At 34.2% G+C, this 16,482-nt stretch overlaps 1 protein-coding gene across 1 annotated transcript; it reads left to right on the forward strand.

The window, feature by feature from the left end:
- Positions 1–464: 464 nt before the first annotated feature.
- LOC113496939 lies at positions 465–15,642 on the forward strand. The gene is made up of 12 exons (XM_026876342.1): positions 465–1,017; positions 1,542–1,634; positions 4,450–4,562; positions 6,518–6,602; positions 6,927–7,006; positions 7,359–7,499; positions 10,350–10,454; positions 11,434–11,566; positions 11,755–11,813; positions 12,197–12,286; positions 12,368–12,508; positions 12,578–15,642. Exons 1-12 carry the CDS (start codon positions 917–919, stop codon positions 13,852–13,854), a joined length of 2,418 nt encoding a protein of 805 aa, XP_026732143.1. The 5' UTR covers positions 465–916; the 3' UTR covers positions 13,855–15,642.
- The last annotated feature ends 840 nt before the right edge of the window (positions 15,643–16,482 follow it).

Below are 16,482 nucleotides of genomic sequence, written 5' to 3' on the forward strand. Positions count from 1 at the left end.
CAGTGTGGAGTCCCATGAGCCACGCTGACCTTTAGCCGGCACTGATTCCCAAAAGCTTACATTTTAACCGAACCGCTGTTTCCCTGTTGAAAGCTATATGTACATTCTAAAAAGTTTCGTAATATTATCATACATTTTGGCTGTCAATTCCGATGGTTAACGATGGAACAGCATGGCTTTAAAACCAGCTTATGGAATTGTTTCGCGCGTTCTGTTCAGCGGTAACGATAACATTATTTGTACTTCATTAGCCTTTCGCAAACCTTAATCTCTCTGTAACCAAATTTGACGTTGACTACAAAACTGAAAAGTATTAATTTTATCAACGTAAAACTAGTCTCTAAATAATTTCAAAACAATTACTCTAGTAGACGTACAGGTCACTGTCACTCAAAATTCATTTAGGTTAAATTAAATTGCTAATTACCTCTATAATTAATAATTTTAATTAGAATGGTCATCTCAATAATAATAATTATAATTTTGTACCTCTGACAGCAGTAATGTTCATTCACGATTAGATTTTATCGATGTTGACATTTGGTATGGAAACGTGCAACACTATAAACGTAATATTGCATTATTATCTGTGTCGATGGATATGATGTGCATTGCTTTCGCTTCTACAATAAATGATAGCAAATAATTATAGTAAAATATTATGAGCTAATTAAATATTCATTACCTTTACTTCGTTATAACAGTGGTAACCGAGTTGTTTGTGTTTGAGATTTAACTCAATATATGTGGTCGCGTAGTCAAGTGTCCTACATTTCAACACTTTTTATTCAAATGGAAGAGAGTTGTGTACATGTAATGTTTCTGTTTAAGGGAGTGACTTAATGTTATATTTGTGATGGAATATTTCTTTAGAAAACCGCTCGTTCGGATTGGCATTGATTGACAAACACTTGTTATGTATACTTTAATAGAGATAGCTCTAAGTGTGGGGGTGCTTGTCACTCTCATTACAGTACTTTCAGCATGTGTCTGTGGCTGCAAGAACTCCAACCAGAAGTGAGTAAAATCCTTTTATTTTATTTTACGAAAGATACGGATGTTATCCAATTAAGTAGTCTTAAATGAAGCAAGTAAAACATAGGGAACACAACATAAATAATTTGAGAAATATAAATAGCTTTCACTTTAAATCATTTAGTAAGTAATAAATCACAAAAATATTAGAACCATATAGAATATGTAAAATATGAAAGAATAAAAAACATATTTTTGAAATTTAAATAAAATAGGAATATGTTTTGTAATACTTATTGTATCACATTAATTTTAGTCTGTAGAACAGAGCTAAATTTTTTTTTTATTTCATTTAGATATTCCAATTAGAATACATAAATATTAAAGTTCAAAGTTTGTATATATAAAGAAATAAACAGAAAACTTTTTACTATGGACGAATACTTGGATGAAAACAAAATCAATAGGTACAGAATAAAAAAATATTCGTCAACACCAACATCATAAAAATTTAAGAAAATAAAATTATGTATAAGATAATAAAAGAATATTTTTATATTTAACAGAAGTGAGTTGGTTGGTACGGCCGGTGTGGTCAAAATTCGTTTTGATGAGGAGGCACCATCTCCAACGCCTACCACTCCGGCCTCTATCAAGCGGTTTGTTATAGATCTAGCATGACCTAGACTAGACATACCTAACTCAGGGGCTAACATCTCGGTCTAAAATCAAGATATTTAACAATTTAATAGATAATGTTATCTAACCAATTTTGCTCTTGTATTTTAGCATTGGTGTTATAATAGTATATTTATTAATCAGATATCTAATAATTAAATTTATGGGGATGTTATATTAACTTGCTAACAGTTACTGGGCCATAATAATTTTCCTCTATAATCTATACTCTTCCATCTATTATCGTTTTAGATCCTGTTCGTTAAACAGTATTTGTATCTCTTCTCCTTAACATTTTTAGTGTTGTTTGTTTCTTGTTCATTTTAAATATATCTTGTACATACTAATAGAAGAAATGGTAAATCAGTTTATTAGAGATATGAATATTATTATTGGTTTTGTGTATGACATTCCGCAAAATCATGTTTCTGCTGTTCCTAATATAAACTATTTGCATGCAGGATAAATAGGTAATTGCATGCATCATTCTCTTAATGGATAATACCTGTTACCAGTTATTAATTTTGATTCAGCAGTACCTTAATTGAATAGATTGTTTTATTATGACACGGTTTAATTGTTTCAGCTATTTAGGTAATTAACTGCTCTACAATTAAGACTATTCTATAGCAATCGCCAATTGGTCTTATTTTCTTAGTAATCTTGATTTGAGTCATTCATAAAACTTTGTTGACTCACTATCTGAAATGACAAAGTTTTTTGTTGAAAAGGTATCCTTTAAATGCCAGACAATTTATTGTGTTAGTCATTTTTTAGCTTGAGGTCTTACACTTGTTACAGTTAGGCAGCAAACGTCATGACGACGTCGATGAGAATGTCGTCATACATACGACTATTCAAGACTTGTGAATTTCTTAAAAGTACGAGAAAATTAATTAATTGAATTTTTTTCTACATTTAATCTTAGCCAGTGTAACCTACTAGCTGGTTCGGGAATTCATAGGTTTTGTGTATAGACTCATCATACATTATATGAACCCAGTAGGCTTACTCCTGTGAGAATCAACTTCTAGCGCTAATTAACACGGTTTCATGAGTTGAAACTATGCTCGATTGACAATTAAAGTCGCTGACAACACTGGTACGCTACTCGATCTCAAAACAAAATACAACCACCAGATTCTGAAGTAACCCTGATAAAAACGTTCTCGATTTTGTTAGGGGGCTGCAAAAATTTAATATCGATTATAAATGACACATTATCCCCGTGTTTCTGGTTTCCGGTATCATAATAGATGAAGCAAGTCAAATATTCATAACTTATAAGTATGTACGATTACAAGAATAAGGAGGGCAAATCTAACTTCACGGCGCCTTTTATTTCAGTGATTCAAATCTCACCTTTACGAAAAGGCTGTATAGCTTCACGCTTGCATTCTCTGAATACGGTTCAGAGAAGTTCGAAATGTCACGATCCGACCTCAACTGTTGCCTAAATGTAAAGGCATTCCTCCATAAAACTTTCGTCTGTTAAATTGAGATGCTAATCAGTTTAGCGACTGAAAGTGTGATTTTCTCTGAGTCTACACAGCTCTCCAGTCTCTAGCCATTCGCTAAATTGCAATTTCTAAAAAGGTTAAATGTATGAAATAAAGATGTTACAAATATTTATTTATTCAAACTCTTAAACCACTATTACATGAGATTGAAGCCCTTACGTATGAATATTACTTTATTTTATGAATGTGAAAGTAACTCTGTAATTTGTGTTACGCTTTCACGGTTAAACCTCTAAACTGAACTTGATGAAATTAGTTATAGAATAGCTTTAACTTCGGGAAAGGGCCTAGGGTAATTAATTTAGAACAACTACATAGTATTAAAGAACTTAACCTGTGGTGTAAAAGTTACTAATAGATGTGTATATTTTCGGCATTAACGCCAGTTTTCTAGATATCAAACAACCAATAAAATGAATTCTATTGGACGAGGAATTAAGGATACACTATTATGGTAAACAGGCACAAACTAGTTTGTTAATTTCTAGGTGGCCTGACCATGTTAAGTCAGACTAGATCTGTTCGTCTCAAAGCCCTAAAAGCTGCGATGTTCGCATTCTAAACCTTCGACACCAAGTGTCTAACATTAACCGACATATTTCTACATTTTCCTGAACGTACGGTGTACAGTACCTACGATCCTACTTACATGCTTACATCACTTTATAATCCTTATAGGGATGCAGACGCTTATCGATTTCTAATAATAGTTAATTGTTCTGTAATTAATTATGGAGTCTCTCTGAAGTTTAATTAAGGTACTGTTCAATATTCATGGGATGTAAGTTCTCGTACGTTCTCTTTATAGAATAATTCATGATACACGACATGACGTTTAGCGAAACGACATCTTTTTTGCTTTACTCTCAACATTGACCTAGAACTTTACAATGTTCCAAAATGTTATAGTAACGGAGTAAGTGGTGTAGCGGCATTATGACCTTTCAATCGTTGCGTGATGCACGCAAATGTTGCTTTTGTTTTGGTTCGGTACGGTACTGTATTACGACAGCTTTTACATATTTCACCGAGATCGTTTTACCTTCTCTAGACTGAAATATTCCTTCCTATCTTTGATGTTTTTATTACGTGATAGTGACTAAAGAGGTCTGTAGTAGCATGTATCCATGTCCCTTACTTTCATAGTAGATAGGTACTTTATACTTCTTGGTATATGAAGTTTTTTTTTGTAGATCAAATCCCTTTATCCCCTTAACCCTTTGTATTCCCACAGTATCGAGAGTGTTTTTACATTTATTTCTTGTTCAATTAACAGGGCGTCTACGCAAAACAGTCAAAGAAGTTTGCCGGAGATACCTCAGCCCGTTGGACGGAACGACAGCGGAGACACTGCCTCAGAAATATATGCCACCGTGAATTTGGATGAAGGTAAAGTATCAGAATGCAAGTAACGTTAGTATTGCTATATTTCCTCTAGATACATTGTATTGATTGATCGACATTGATGAATTAATTAACACTGCTTCAGTGAGCCAGAAAAAATAAGGTGCATTTGAAATCAATATTTCTCGTCAGGTGAAACCTACCTAACAAAGGAAAACCACCTGTGCGGAGCGCATAAACTTGTGACAGTCGTTAGATAAACATTCTGCGTGACCTACGATACCTCGAACAATATCTAGTTCAATAAAGGTCGTGAGCGAAAGTATGCGCAACGAGATAATGCGATAATGGAAAATGATCTCTGAGCCGACTGTCAATGGTTTAAGTTTCAATCTCTTAGGTTTTAAACGTCTTAAGGTCCTGTTTGTTGTTGTGTATCCGGCGTTTATATGTTAGTAAGTTGCGTGATTTGGTTATGAAGGCATTAAAAACAAAGACAAATTATTGTCATTCATGATCGGATGGTTTTCCTCCGTAATGAGATTTTGGAATTAAATAACTAGAGAAGTAGTAGATTAGATTTGAAGATCAAAAGCTTTTTTTTTAATTTGTACATAATCGTCTAAGATTATGAAGCGAACTAGGTATATTGTGTTGTCTCTTCATTGGCCCATAAAAATATAATTCATAGCCACGGCAGGTTTCATAAGTATTTGTAAAACTAAACCATACTCCTACCTAAGACATTTAATATTAAATACCTAGCAAGTTAATAACAACATACCAGAATCCAGTTTCTTGCATAATGATGATTTAAGATAATATTCCTTCAAAATGGCACTCTTTACCGATACATTATAGTTATGATGTCTTATAACATACATATGTAACTTTGCACAACGCAATAGATGGACATAAAGTGTTTTATTTATGTAGTTAATAAATATGCAAATACATTCTTAGCTAAACTGCTTATTAAGTACTTATTGTTTATAAGATAACTGGTACCTATTTCTAATTGCATGTCAGTTTTAATGGTTGCAATAGAATGTTGAAGGTATTTCCGACTGATAATGTTGTATTGTTAGTGGTTGTTCTTTTTTATAAGGATAGCAAGAGATTTCGCCAAATGAGAAAAACCGTCCTGCTTCTGATCGAGAAATCATACATCTCCTTATCTCATTTCAGGAATATTTAGGACTTGAGCAATTGTTTGTATAGGTTAATGATTTCTCTAGTAGAACCCTTTTGTTTTATTTTCTTAAACTAGACGTTGTTCTAAGTCGGGTATATGCGGAATGCTCTTCTTTATTAGAGACTTTCGGAAGAAGAGCCAGACCACAGCGGTCTGTCGCTTCTTTCGAAAAGCTGGACGGAATGGAGGAAAGCCTTAGTCTAGCATCGTTAGTAAATTGATTATTATGTGGTTAATAACCACATAATAATTTTAAAGCGGTCATTCGGGGAGTTCCCTAGTTTTGTTATGCGTCACGCTAAGTCTCTAGTGGTGCCCTTTCAATGAGGTAAAGTAAGAAAGGTTTACCTTCCCTCATTAAATATTCAGTTTTAAATATATGATAGCACTATACTGACTATTCAATTCCAACCAGACACTAGATTCTCTCGACGATATAATTATACAAATGAGTGCTATGACACATTTTTAAATCCTCTTTCAATTCTCATAATCAAATCAAAGCAAAATATTTGTATTACACAGTCTAATAGTATTTATATCACGTCCAAAAATATTCTAAATCAAGGTTTCATGAAGATAAAGAGAAAATTCCTCAATTCGATTGCACATATATTGGAATATTAAAAATATCCTAGTCTTAACAGTTAAAGGCCGTTGCTACTGGGTAGTGATGGTTCATTCATTAGATTAGCGATAAGATCGACACTATCGGGGTTTCGATCTAATTGTGTGAACAAAGAAGCCGACTTTAAGTGGTAGTGCTAATCAGTGTTTTTCAGTAATCAGTGTTGTATATCTACAGGTAGCAAGACGGTAGCTACAGCTTCGACTAGCCGTGATCATCCCTACGAACATGCCTACGCTAAACTACAGAATGAGAGTCATATGTTAGTATTCAATATACCTAAATACTAATTTAAGATTTTTGAGTAGTATTGATTGAAGTCTTAGAAGCAAAATTACTTTTTAAAATATATAATATACAATTCCAGTTCTAAAGATACTTACCAAAGTGTTTTTTTTTAACTTAATATCATAAAACACAATTTGTTTGATAAGTCATGAAGAACCCACTTGAACTGGAAACGGTAATTATGTAACTAGTAGTAATAAGCTTAATGATTCTTTGTCTATTCACAACACGACTGAGACGCTAAATACAAGAATTGATAAGTTTATAATGATTTTTCCCTATTTTTTTTTAATTTCAGCCTTGTTGAAGTGACTACTGATCAATCATCCGAACGGGAAATACAAATCGATGAGAGAGAAGTGGGCCAAAACCCTGCAGGTATGTGTAATTACTAATTAATTAGTTAACTAACATTGTTTTCTCAAAGTCGATACCACATTGTAGTAGATCCAAGATTTATTCTCGTATACGTTATTTTTAGACTAAAATCCGCTATTTCACATAATTTTCTATGTATAAGATGGATCACAGCCGTATAAAAGAAAATACACAGAATTAATTTCCTTTATTTAAATTCTGATTTCAATATTATCTGAAATCATAACTGAGATATAAGAAACATAGGCACTTAAATGGTTTTAACTATACAATTCAATTATAAAACTTTAAAATCAAGATTGATATAAATGTTTACCGTAACTGTTTCTAACTTTTGATAATACGTTTTCAGAATCGGTAGTAATATCGGCGTCGGTGGCGATAAGCGGGCAGCTACCTTCGAGTCAGGAGCTGCCGTATATAACGCCGCCATCACCACGACCCAATACCGATAATACAACACACTTCAGCGGAGATTCTACTGATTCCGCAAGTAAGTATATGTTTTAGAAGGTACTTTTATTACGGCTACAATATCATCTAAACCTGAGCCTATAGCTCAAAAAAGAAAATTGAACTAAAACGAATAAAAAGTTTGTCGACCAACTAGAAATCTACTTCAGAAGTGGCAATATATTAGAAAAAAAAATACATAGTACCGGCTAGAGAACGATGGAAATGGTTCAAAAAGTCACGGAACTGTGCCCGGCAAGGAAATTTGCTGACAATGACGAATAAAAAAATATGAAAAAATAAAGGAAACAGACAAAGTGATCCATCGTTGATTATAATGCAATGCACGCTATTTATGCTCGGCATTATAATATCTGGACTTTGATTTTATATTAAAACTAAACAACAGAAACACTTATCGCTCGCAACGATACGATCAGTTAGACAATGACATTTATAAGCAAACAACTGGAGGAGGTTTCGCCACAGTGCAACGTTCCCAGAATCCTCTTTGACTTTTCGCATAAACAATAACACAGTGTAGACAACAAAGAAAATTGTCTTTTACTACATAATCCTAATAGAATGCATTATTAACTCATCTCAAACGAATATATAACACTTCATGCCTAGAGAATATTACTGTGACTGTGATTTGAAATCTCGCGTGACGCCACTTACCAGTAAGCTTTTTACTAGCAAGAATGTGTTTTGCCCCCCCCAAGCACTTAGATGATGTAATATATGGTAGCATATATTACATCATCTAAGTGCTTGTAATCTTCCTTGCTTTCTATGATGTGATCAAATGAAAAATACCTAGGTACTAAATGTTTTTTGGAATTCTGTCTGAGGAGTAAACAGTTTTATAATATTTTGCCTATTAATGCATACACTGTATTAACTCGGATTTTCTATACAGTCACCAACCCATAATTTTGTTGAGTCCGGTTGCGAACTTCATAACTTCTTGTTATAACGATAAGTATATGATCATTTCATACTAGAGACAATGTTTCATTAAATGTAACGCAAGGAGTCTAACCAATTTAGGCCAATTAATAAAAATTAGAGAATGTAACCGTCTTAATGTATTTGTCGCTTAACATTCCGCGTTGTACGGAAGTTTGATATCAACTGTGATATTACGCGGCTCCAATCTGTTTATCAATCACATACCAATCACGCTTTTTGACATCAATAGCCCCGTCATTCACGAATGATCGATCACAATACAGATACACGTATATTAATAAAGTATTTAAGCGAGTACTTAAATAGATATTTTAATATAATATTATTCCTTGGAATCGTAATGCTATAATTTGCTATCTCCACTTTCTAAAAGGATTTTTTAAATGTTCGCCTGTCAACTAAAGTCCAAAAAATAAAAAAATAAGTTCCACGTTTTGATTACTTTGATAGAATAAAAAAGGGTAGAAAATAGCTGATAATTATTAATTATGAATTTAAATAAAGTTTATCACATATATTATTTATAAACTGCTATCGCAATATAATCACTGATGCACGCGAGCTGATGCATAGAACAGACTCGGCTGCCTTTATGTCCGTAAATAGATGTAAGGTAGACGAAAATAATGTACGTATGTACTGTATGTACTGAACCCTCAGTTTCGCGAGTCCGACTCGAACTTAACCGGTTTTATATTAGCACGCTTGCTCTCGCCAAATAGTCTGCGAGTACTCACATAAGACATGACGGTCTAAAGAACGGAAAAATCAGCTTAATAACCTGTAGATGTTGACAACGATAAGAAGTTACGTTAAAAGTTCATTTTTAACTGATTAGATTTAAACGAAGATAGGAAATGAGTGATTTATATTTCATATTGAACATAAAATTTCAATTTTAATTCTTCGCCTTAGAGTTTAAATTCACTTGTGTTTAAAAATGTAATTTAAATTCTTATTGCATCCGCGTGTCCGGATTCCTCGAGGAAAAAATTATATTACAATTTATTAAAAAGTATTTCAAAGAATTAAAGTCTTTGTTTGACATTTCCAAAAAGCACTTGAAACACATGACTTATCTATTGGTTCAAAGGGCAACAAGTTATTTCGATTCTTAAAAAAAAACATCAGGGCTTACCATCAACTCCTAAAGTAATATTTCTAGTAGTCGCGGAAGAGAGAAGCCGCTCTACACCGAGTTGGGCTGTCTCTCCTTCTCTTTCTCCCCAATTGCAATAATATTACTTTAAGACGTGGCATTGACCTCTTATAGCACTTCCACTCCTTGCTTTTGAACTTCGTGTACCAAATATAAGTTTTTTTGTTACATAACACAATCTTAATCTCTTTATCGTCTCCAATCTCAGTGCATTACCATCCTTAATTACCAGCCGTACAAATATCATCAAAAATCAATAACTGCAATCAAGATTGTGGATATTTCATGTATAATCTCATTAGTCTTATTATGCACATAAAATAATATGTCCATTAACATTCCTTTTATACTTTTCTCAGAAATCGATAAAATCTTAATTTATTAGTGCCATTTGTGGTTCTTTAAAAAATATCATGGTAATTTCCTTCTAGTTAAGAATTAATGAAGTTACTTTAAATCAAACCTTGGTAGCTTTCATGAGGCTGATACAACGGTTTACTCATCCGTGTTTTTCGGAACTACCCGAGTAATTTCGGACGCAACCGGAGTCCGTAATCATGAACTGACGCGACTGCCGGCTGCGAGTTGACAGCATGAGTGAACCATCAGGGTAATTTACGTGTGATTTATGGGATGATTTACTAGTTTAGGTAAACATTCTGTGATTTAACAAGATGTGTATGATTGACACTTATATTGTTTATAACTTATAAGTACTTTAATAGCCCTTGTTTATGATTTCCTGCTTTATTTCAGAGGGCTACACAAGCATCTCAGTTCGAGAACCACTGAGTAACATCAGGGCTCAGAGCAGCAAGCCGCCGTCACAACCACACTATGCAACAGTATCAGACGATTCTGGTTAGTATAAATCTTTGTATACTCTAAATAGACGATATTAACTTAATTTAGACTGGGCACGTTACTTTTGACCCTTATATGGTTAGAAAAGGCAAGAAACACACATCTACGTAAGAAAGAGTGGCCAGAAATATCTGCGATGCTTAGGTGAAGACGAAAAAAGGAAAGAGCACCGATATTAGCTTCTACTGACATCTATCGCCATCCGATAGCTGGGAAAGCAATGCTAGACTGTATTCTTTACCGTCTTCATGAAGGACGAGGTTTCCGATTTGGACTGATTATTTTCTTATATATTCCGCGGTTCACGCTCATTGCCGATAAGATGTTCAGCTACCAGTTGAAAGAAAAGAACTGTTATCCAATATGTCACTAGGAAAACAAAGATATTTTTTTCGCAAAATTATCAAGAAGCGATTCGTTTCTTTTGTTTTAGGTAATAAAATATTAGAATTATTACTAATCATAATCACTGATATCGACGTATTATTTGGCGCCTCGTCACTATCTCGATCTTAAGACTTCTAACATCAATTAACTTATTATTTATAAAAATATAGCTGTCGTATCACTTCACAAGTGAATGATCATATTTAAACTAAGCCGCAAGTGAATAATTCCCCGTAAAATGGCAAATAGCGGTTCTTTGAAATTGATGGATTTTTGTCGTAGTAAAATATACATAAAATATGAGAGTTAATCTTTATAAAAATATGTAAAATGTAGGGATTACACTATAGTGTATTCGTTCGCAAAAAAAAATAGTTTACAACTTCATTCATGGCACGGTTCTTTTTGTATTAAAAAGGCAACTGAATAAGACTTTAAATTAACAATCGGCTCATCCAGTCCGAAGCTCTGAGATAACAACCAAAATACAGAAGAATTAAGAACCTCCCCCTTGGTTTAATATACGAATAATATACAAGTTAGTTTTAGTGGTACACACATCTATATCATTATTTTCTATTTCTTACAGATGAGATGTACGCTGCAATTGAGGAAGCAAGCGTGGGCGAGGGTTCGGACACATACGCACAGATCGGGGCCGAGCCACGCCGGCGGGACCCTACACCCGACTTACTACACTCAGACCCCGCTCACGTCACCCGGTAAATATCATTCACTATGTAATGAAATATGTACTGTAAGGCAGATGTGATAGAGTTCATTTTAATGTTCACTATGTAATGAAATATGTACTGTAAGGTAGATGTGATAAGAGTTCATTTTAATGTTTTCTAAGTAATCAAATATAAACTGTAAGGCAGATTTAATAGAGTTCATTTTATGTTTACAGAAGAAGTGCACCACCTGAAATTGGCGCTTCGACGTCGCATGCTACACACTCTAGACAAGGTATTATTATTCTTAATTGTTTAAAAACTGAACTTAAGTTTGACTTTTTATTATTGCTTCTGATTGAGGTATGAATTAATTGTGGAATTGATAAAAAAAACTTATATGAGTACTGATAGCTGTAACGAGTTGTGGCCATATAACTGTTTTTTATATAAAAAAAAATTATATCAAAATTAAGTTTACGTTATAAATGGGAAAGTATCTCTTCACGCACAAACTTAAATTTGGTATGGAGGAAGCTGATATCTTGGACTAACACAAAGACTACTTTTGTCCAACTTCCTTAAACCTTAAAGGAAGGTAATATTTTTTCGAACAGAGCCGCGAGCAACATCTAGTCACTAATAAGTTGACATATTAATGATAATTCGTTCCACCAGCGTCGTCCTCATCATGCTCCAACTCGACGGGCGCGCTGGGCTCGCCGAAGCCCGAGAAGCGTCAGGCCAACTCCCCGCTGCCGCCCCCTCCACACGCGACCGCGCCCGCCGCCGCGCACCCGCCCGCTCACACCAGCCACGCTGCACACGCCACGCACGCCACGCACACCACGCACACCACGCACACTGGCCACGCCGCCCACACCACGCACACCGGCCACGCTACGCACGCCACGCACACAACGCACGCGCCCCGCCAGCCGGCTATAGACCAGGCTCTGGCACAACGCCATCAACGAATGTCCAGTACAGGTAAATAAACTTCTTATATTAACATATACTGGTAATGCTAATGAAACTTCTAATACTGGTTCTTTTTAGGTGATCTTCACTTTAATCACGATAAGTTACGGCGCAGCCTCAACGAGAAACATCAAAGAAACAACAGTTGCGTGAGCTCATCAGACTTTTATGGTTGTAACTATCCCGTCGAGAAACACAGGTTTAGTTCTGGAGATCTAATCCGCCCACTTGTTGCCAGAGAACTAAACTTTGATATTGATCAACGTGACGGCCAAGCTGATAACCTTTACAACTCTATCGATGGCCCAGGATACAGTGACTATTCATCAGCTGATGCCAATACGAGCTTGAACTCGGATCACCGGGTTACTGAAAGTCCCTCGCGAAATGTCGAAGAAATGTACGCCAAAGTTATGAAGAAAACTAAAGGCAGAGCTGAGGATACCACAAGACGATCAAAAGAATTCAAAGAAAGTGGAGAACCTCATACATCAAAATACCGAGGTGACGATCCTGGCTATGAAACTATTGACCGCAAGAAGTCCATTAATCACGGATACGAAACGATTGCACACAAAGAGCGGAAATCGTCACAAAATCAAGATCCTGGATACGAAACAGTTAAAGACAGAAACAATATAGGTGCGAACACAAACTTCTCAAACAATAACCTATTGAAACTGAACCACTTGGTCGTCGACAGTGGTCCGAACAGCATAGTGAGCAGTGACGCTGGATATGAACATATTTCCAAGACTGATAACAACGCTTCAGATTCCGATCCAAATTACGAGGTATTGAGAAACCAACCGCCCACGCCACCTTATGCAACAATTGCGCCTAATTACAAAGTACAACCTACGTACTCAACTGTCAATAAGAAACCCAGTAAATATAATAATTGGCCTGCAAACAACAATGATGAACCCACCTTAGAACCAAATTACGAGTCCATGCCTCACGACCCCCTGTACAATACAGGCAGTGAGTCAGATCCCAATTATGAATCTGTCCGCCCCAAGGATCCCAACTACGAAAGTGTGAATACACAGGATCCGAATTACGAGTCATTAAGATGTAAGGATCCTAAATACGAGTCGGTTCGATCAAAAGACTCAAAGTATGATTCAGTACGATCGAAGAAAGATCCGAATTATGAAAGCGTAAAGTATTTCGAACTATCCAAGAAGGAACCGCCTTATGAAAAGGTTCACAGTGAAGGAACAGCGAGCTCTAGCGTTGAGAGGTCAGACTCAGCTGCGGGTTACGAAAAGATTAGTGTACCAAACCGAAGCGAGCCGAAAAGCAGTATTAACGGAGGCGATGCCACCGTCAGCGATTACTTTCAAGTGTAAAAGTGCAACTGAAGAATATTATATATAAACTTTTTTTGTGAACAATGAAAACAGGAAGTCGAGCTAATAACATGAATATTTTATTAACAGTATTCACATAGGATTTTAAGATTGAGTGCTCTTTATTTATTTATTAAAATATTTTAGGGACTGTATACAGCACCTCAACGATAGATATAATAAGTAATATCTTCCTTAGGTATCTGTGATATATGTATGTTATAAAAATTTTGATTTTTGTTTTTATTTCCATAAGATTTTTATATGAGCATTAATAGACATTATATTATTCAGAAAACACGAATAATTTGTTACGAAATCTCCATTTATTAGTGTGTTCATGAGTGTGATTATTTTCTACACTTTGATATTATGCTGATTATAAAATTGTATGCGTGTATTGTATATTGCATGTACAAAATGTAGATTGTACATATTTTTTTAATTTTAGGTAATTTATGATGACTAACTTTATTATGAACTTTTTATCGAAATTGTATATTAGTCATGAATGTTTTTGAGAATAATCTCGTGTCATGACCAGATAATATAAAAGTGTCGGTAGACTATATACATTTTTCACATACATTCCAGTATTATAGACCAGAGAATATATCAATAAAGCTCTGCGAAATGGTGCTTTCTTTCCCATGAATCCTAATAAATATCAATATAGAAGCCATATTAGACAGACTGTCTGACATAATTATATGATAAAGGGTTTCTCCCGCATATTAATCTAGATCTTCCGACTGGTTTCGGGCCCAACCGGAGTCCTTAATCATGAGTTGGTGCAGCGGCGCGGTCGCGAGCCTAACTGTTCAGTTAGTCGATGTATATCGATAAATACGCGTGAGATAATTATGTAATCATTTCGACAAAGTTTGAAATCATTAACTGAACAGATTTTAAACTTTATAGAATAAAAGTCTTATTCAATCATAGCTACCGACACTTTTATGATTTAATCTGTAAGAGAATTATTATTAAGATCAAGTTTTTGGAGCCTGCATTTTAGCTTAAGACTGCCTTATGTGTTTGTTTGTTCAGTGGGTGCATTAATATGAGAAAGGCATGAAAAATCGACCGTGCCGCTAATCGATATTTGCTAGAAGTCAACGTTAATTAATATGATAATAATATATGTAATCAAATCTGAATAAAAAATAAAAAATGATTCACTTGTAAATTGACCGCGATATTTGCAGTATTTGCACCCCAGCTGATATAAATATTATCAACTTTTGTAACATATTGAGGGTTGATGACTGTTCTCCATGTATGTCCATTCCTTTTTACGTAATTAGGCACCGACAAGTTACTCTAATTGGAAATGTCCCATGATATCAGAAATTATACAACATGTAATAGAATTAACGCAAAACCTCGAAAGCTGGCATACTCATTATTACGAACAACTTTTACTATAGGACCAATACGGAAAAACAAATTATTGTTGTTCAGAAAATGTTATCGAGTCGTACGCCCAGATATATGGAGCATTCGATATTTTTTCGCGGTTATTGTATTTATTCCAATGATAAAAGTTGTTTAAAATGATGAGTAAAATGACCCCTTGAAAAGTCTTGCGTTTATTCTGATACATGTTGTATATTATGTGCAAAAACATGAGTCAAACAATTTCAAAACAAAACCTAATGCACAAATAATTCATTCCAATGGCAATACACAGATTTTTTACAGTCATCCACCCCGTATAAAATTTCTTAATAAAATGATAATGAATATTATTATATTATTTATAGTATCAGCAAATATAAAATATAATATGAGTTAAAAAGTTTTGATTTATATTTTGTTGTTAATTTTGTTATTAACTTACTGTTGTAAATTAAAATGTATTAAACATGTAATGTTATGATGTTAGGTAAAATCTGAACACAAGATATTTTGAACAAGAACGAAAGTTTAAAATACTGCCAAAATGAGTTTCATAAATGGTTATTTTAGTGCTGTTTTATAAGAGAAAAGTACCTGAGAATATTTTTACTGACATGTGTTATTATAATTTCGTATGAATGCACTAAGGCTGAGGTTTAAATTAAGACATGGTATGGCTGGTACCGTGTGCATTCGTTTGAACCTCTGTAGCAGCGCACATTATAAAACTATGGTGCACTCTTCTATAAGGTTGTATTATACCCTGTGCTATGCAATCTCTCCATACATGCAACATTCTATACAATGACCTCTTTTAAGGTAGAACAGAACTTTTGGATTAAAACAATATGGTATTATTAATATAATTCATAATCACTTACACATGTAAATAATATAACAATTTTATGTGATTTTATTTACGTATATCATTTCAATTCATTATTTTTTCCTTTGCTTACTTAAGATTAACTTAAGTGGTGTAAAACATATTTACAATGTATCTTCACGTCGTATCAATTGACTATAATGTTATAGTAACTATACTTACTCACTAAACATGTATTATGATAACTATATCTGTGTAATATTCAAACAAACTCTAAAGAAACATTCCATCGTTCTAATAGCTCCAGTGACTAAACCATATACATATAATGGAATAAAGTATGCCATATAATTTTGCAATTTTTTATTTAAAACTCCTTACCTAAAATATATAAAAGCTAT

Source organism: Trichoplusia ni, chromosome 8 (assembly GCF_003590095.1).
Source record: "Trichoplusia ni isolate ovarian cell line Hi5 chromosome 8, tn1, whole genome shotgun sequence".
In the NCBI taxonomy this organism is placed as follows: domain Eukaryota; kingdom Metazoa; phylum Arthropoda; class Insecta; order Lepidoptera; family Noctuidae; genus Trichoplusia; species Trichoplusia ni.

What these genes read in the sequence shown, in the direction of transcription:
- LOC113496939 (XM_026876342.1), top strand. Translation starts at nt 917, where the DNA reads ATGTATACTTTAATAGAGATAGCTCTAAGTGTGGGGGTGCTTGTCACT. An exon ending in CACCGTGAATTTGGATGAAG is followed by an intron (nt 4,563 to 6,517) that starts GTAAAGTATCAG and finishes GTATATCTACAG; the next exon opens with GTAGCAAGACGGTAGCTACA. An exon ending in AGATTCTACTGATTCCGCAA is followed by an intron (nt 7,500 to 10,349) that starts GTAAGTATATGT and finishes GCTTTATTTCAG; the next exon opens with AGGGCTACACAAGCATCTCA.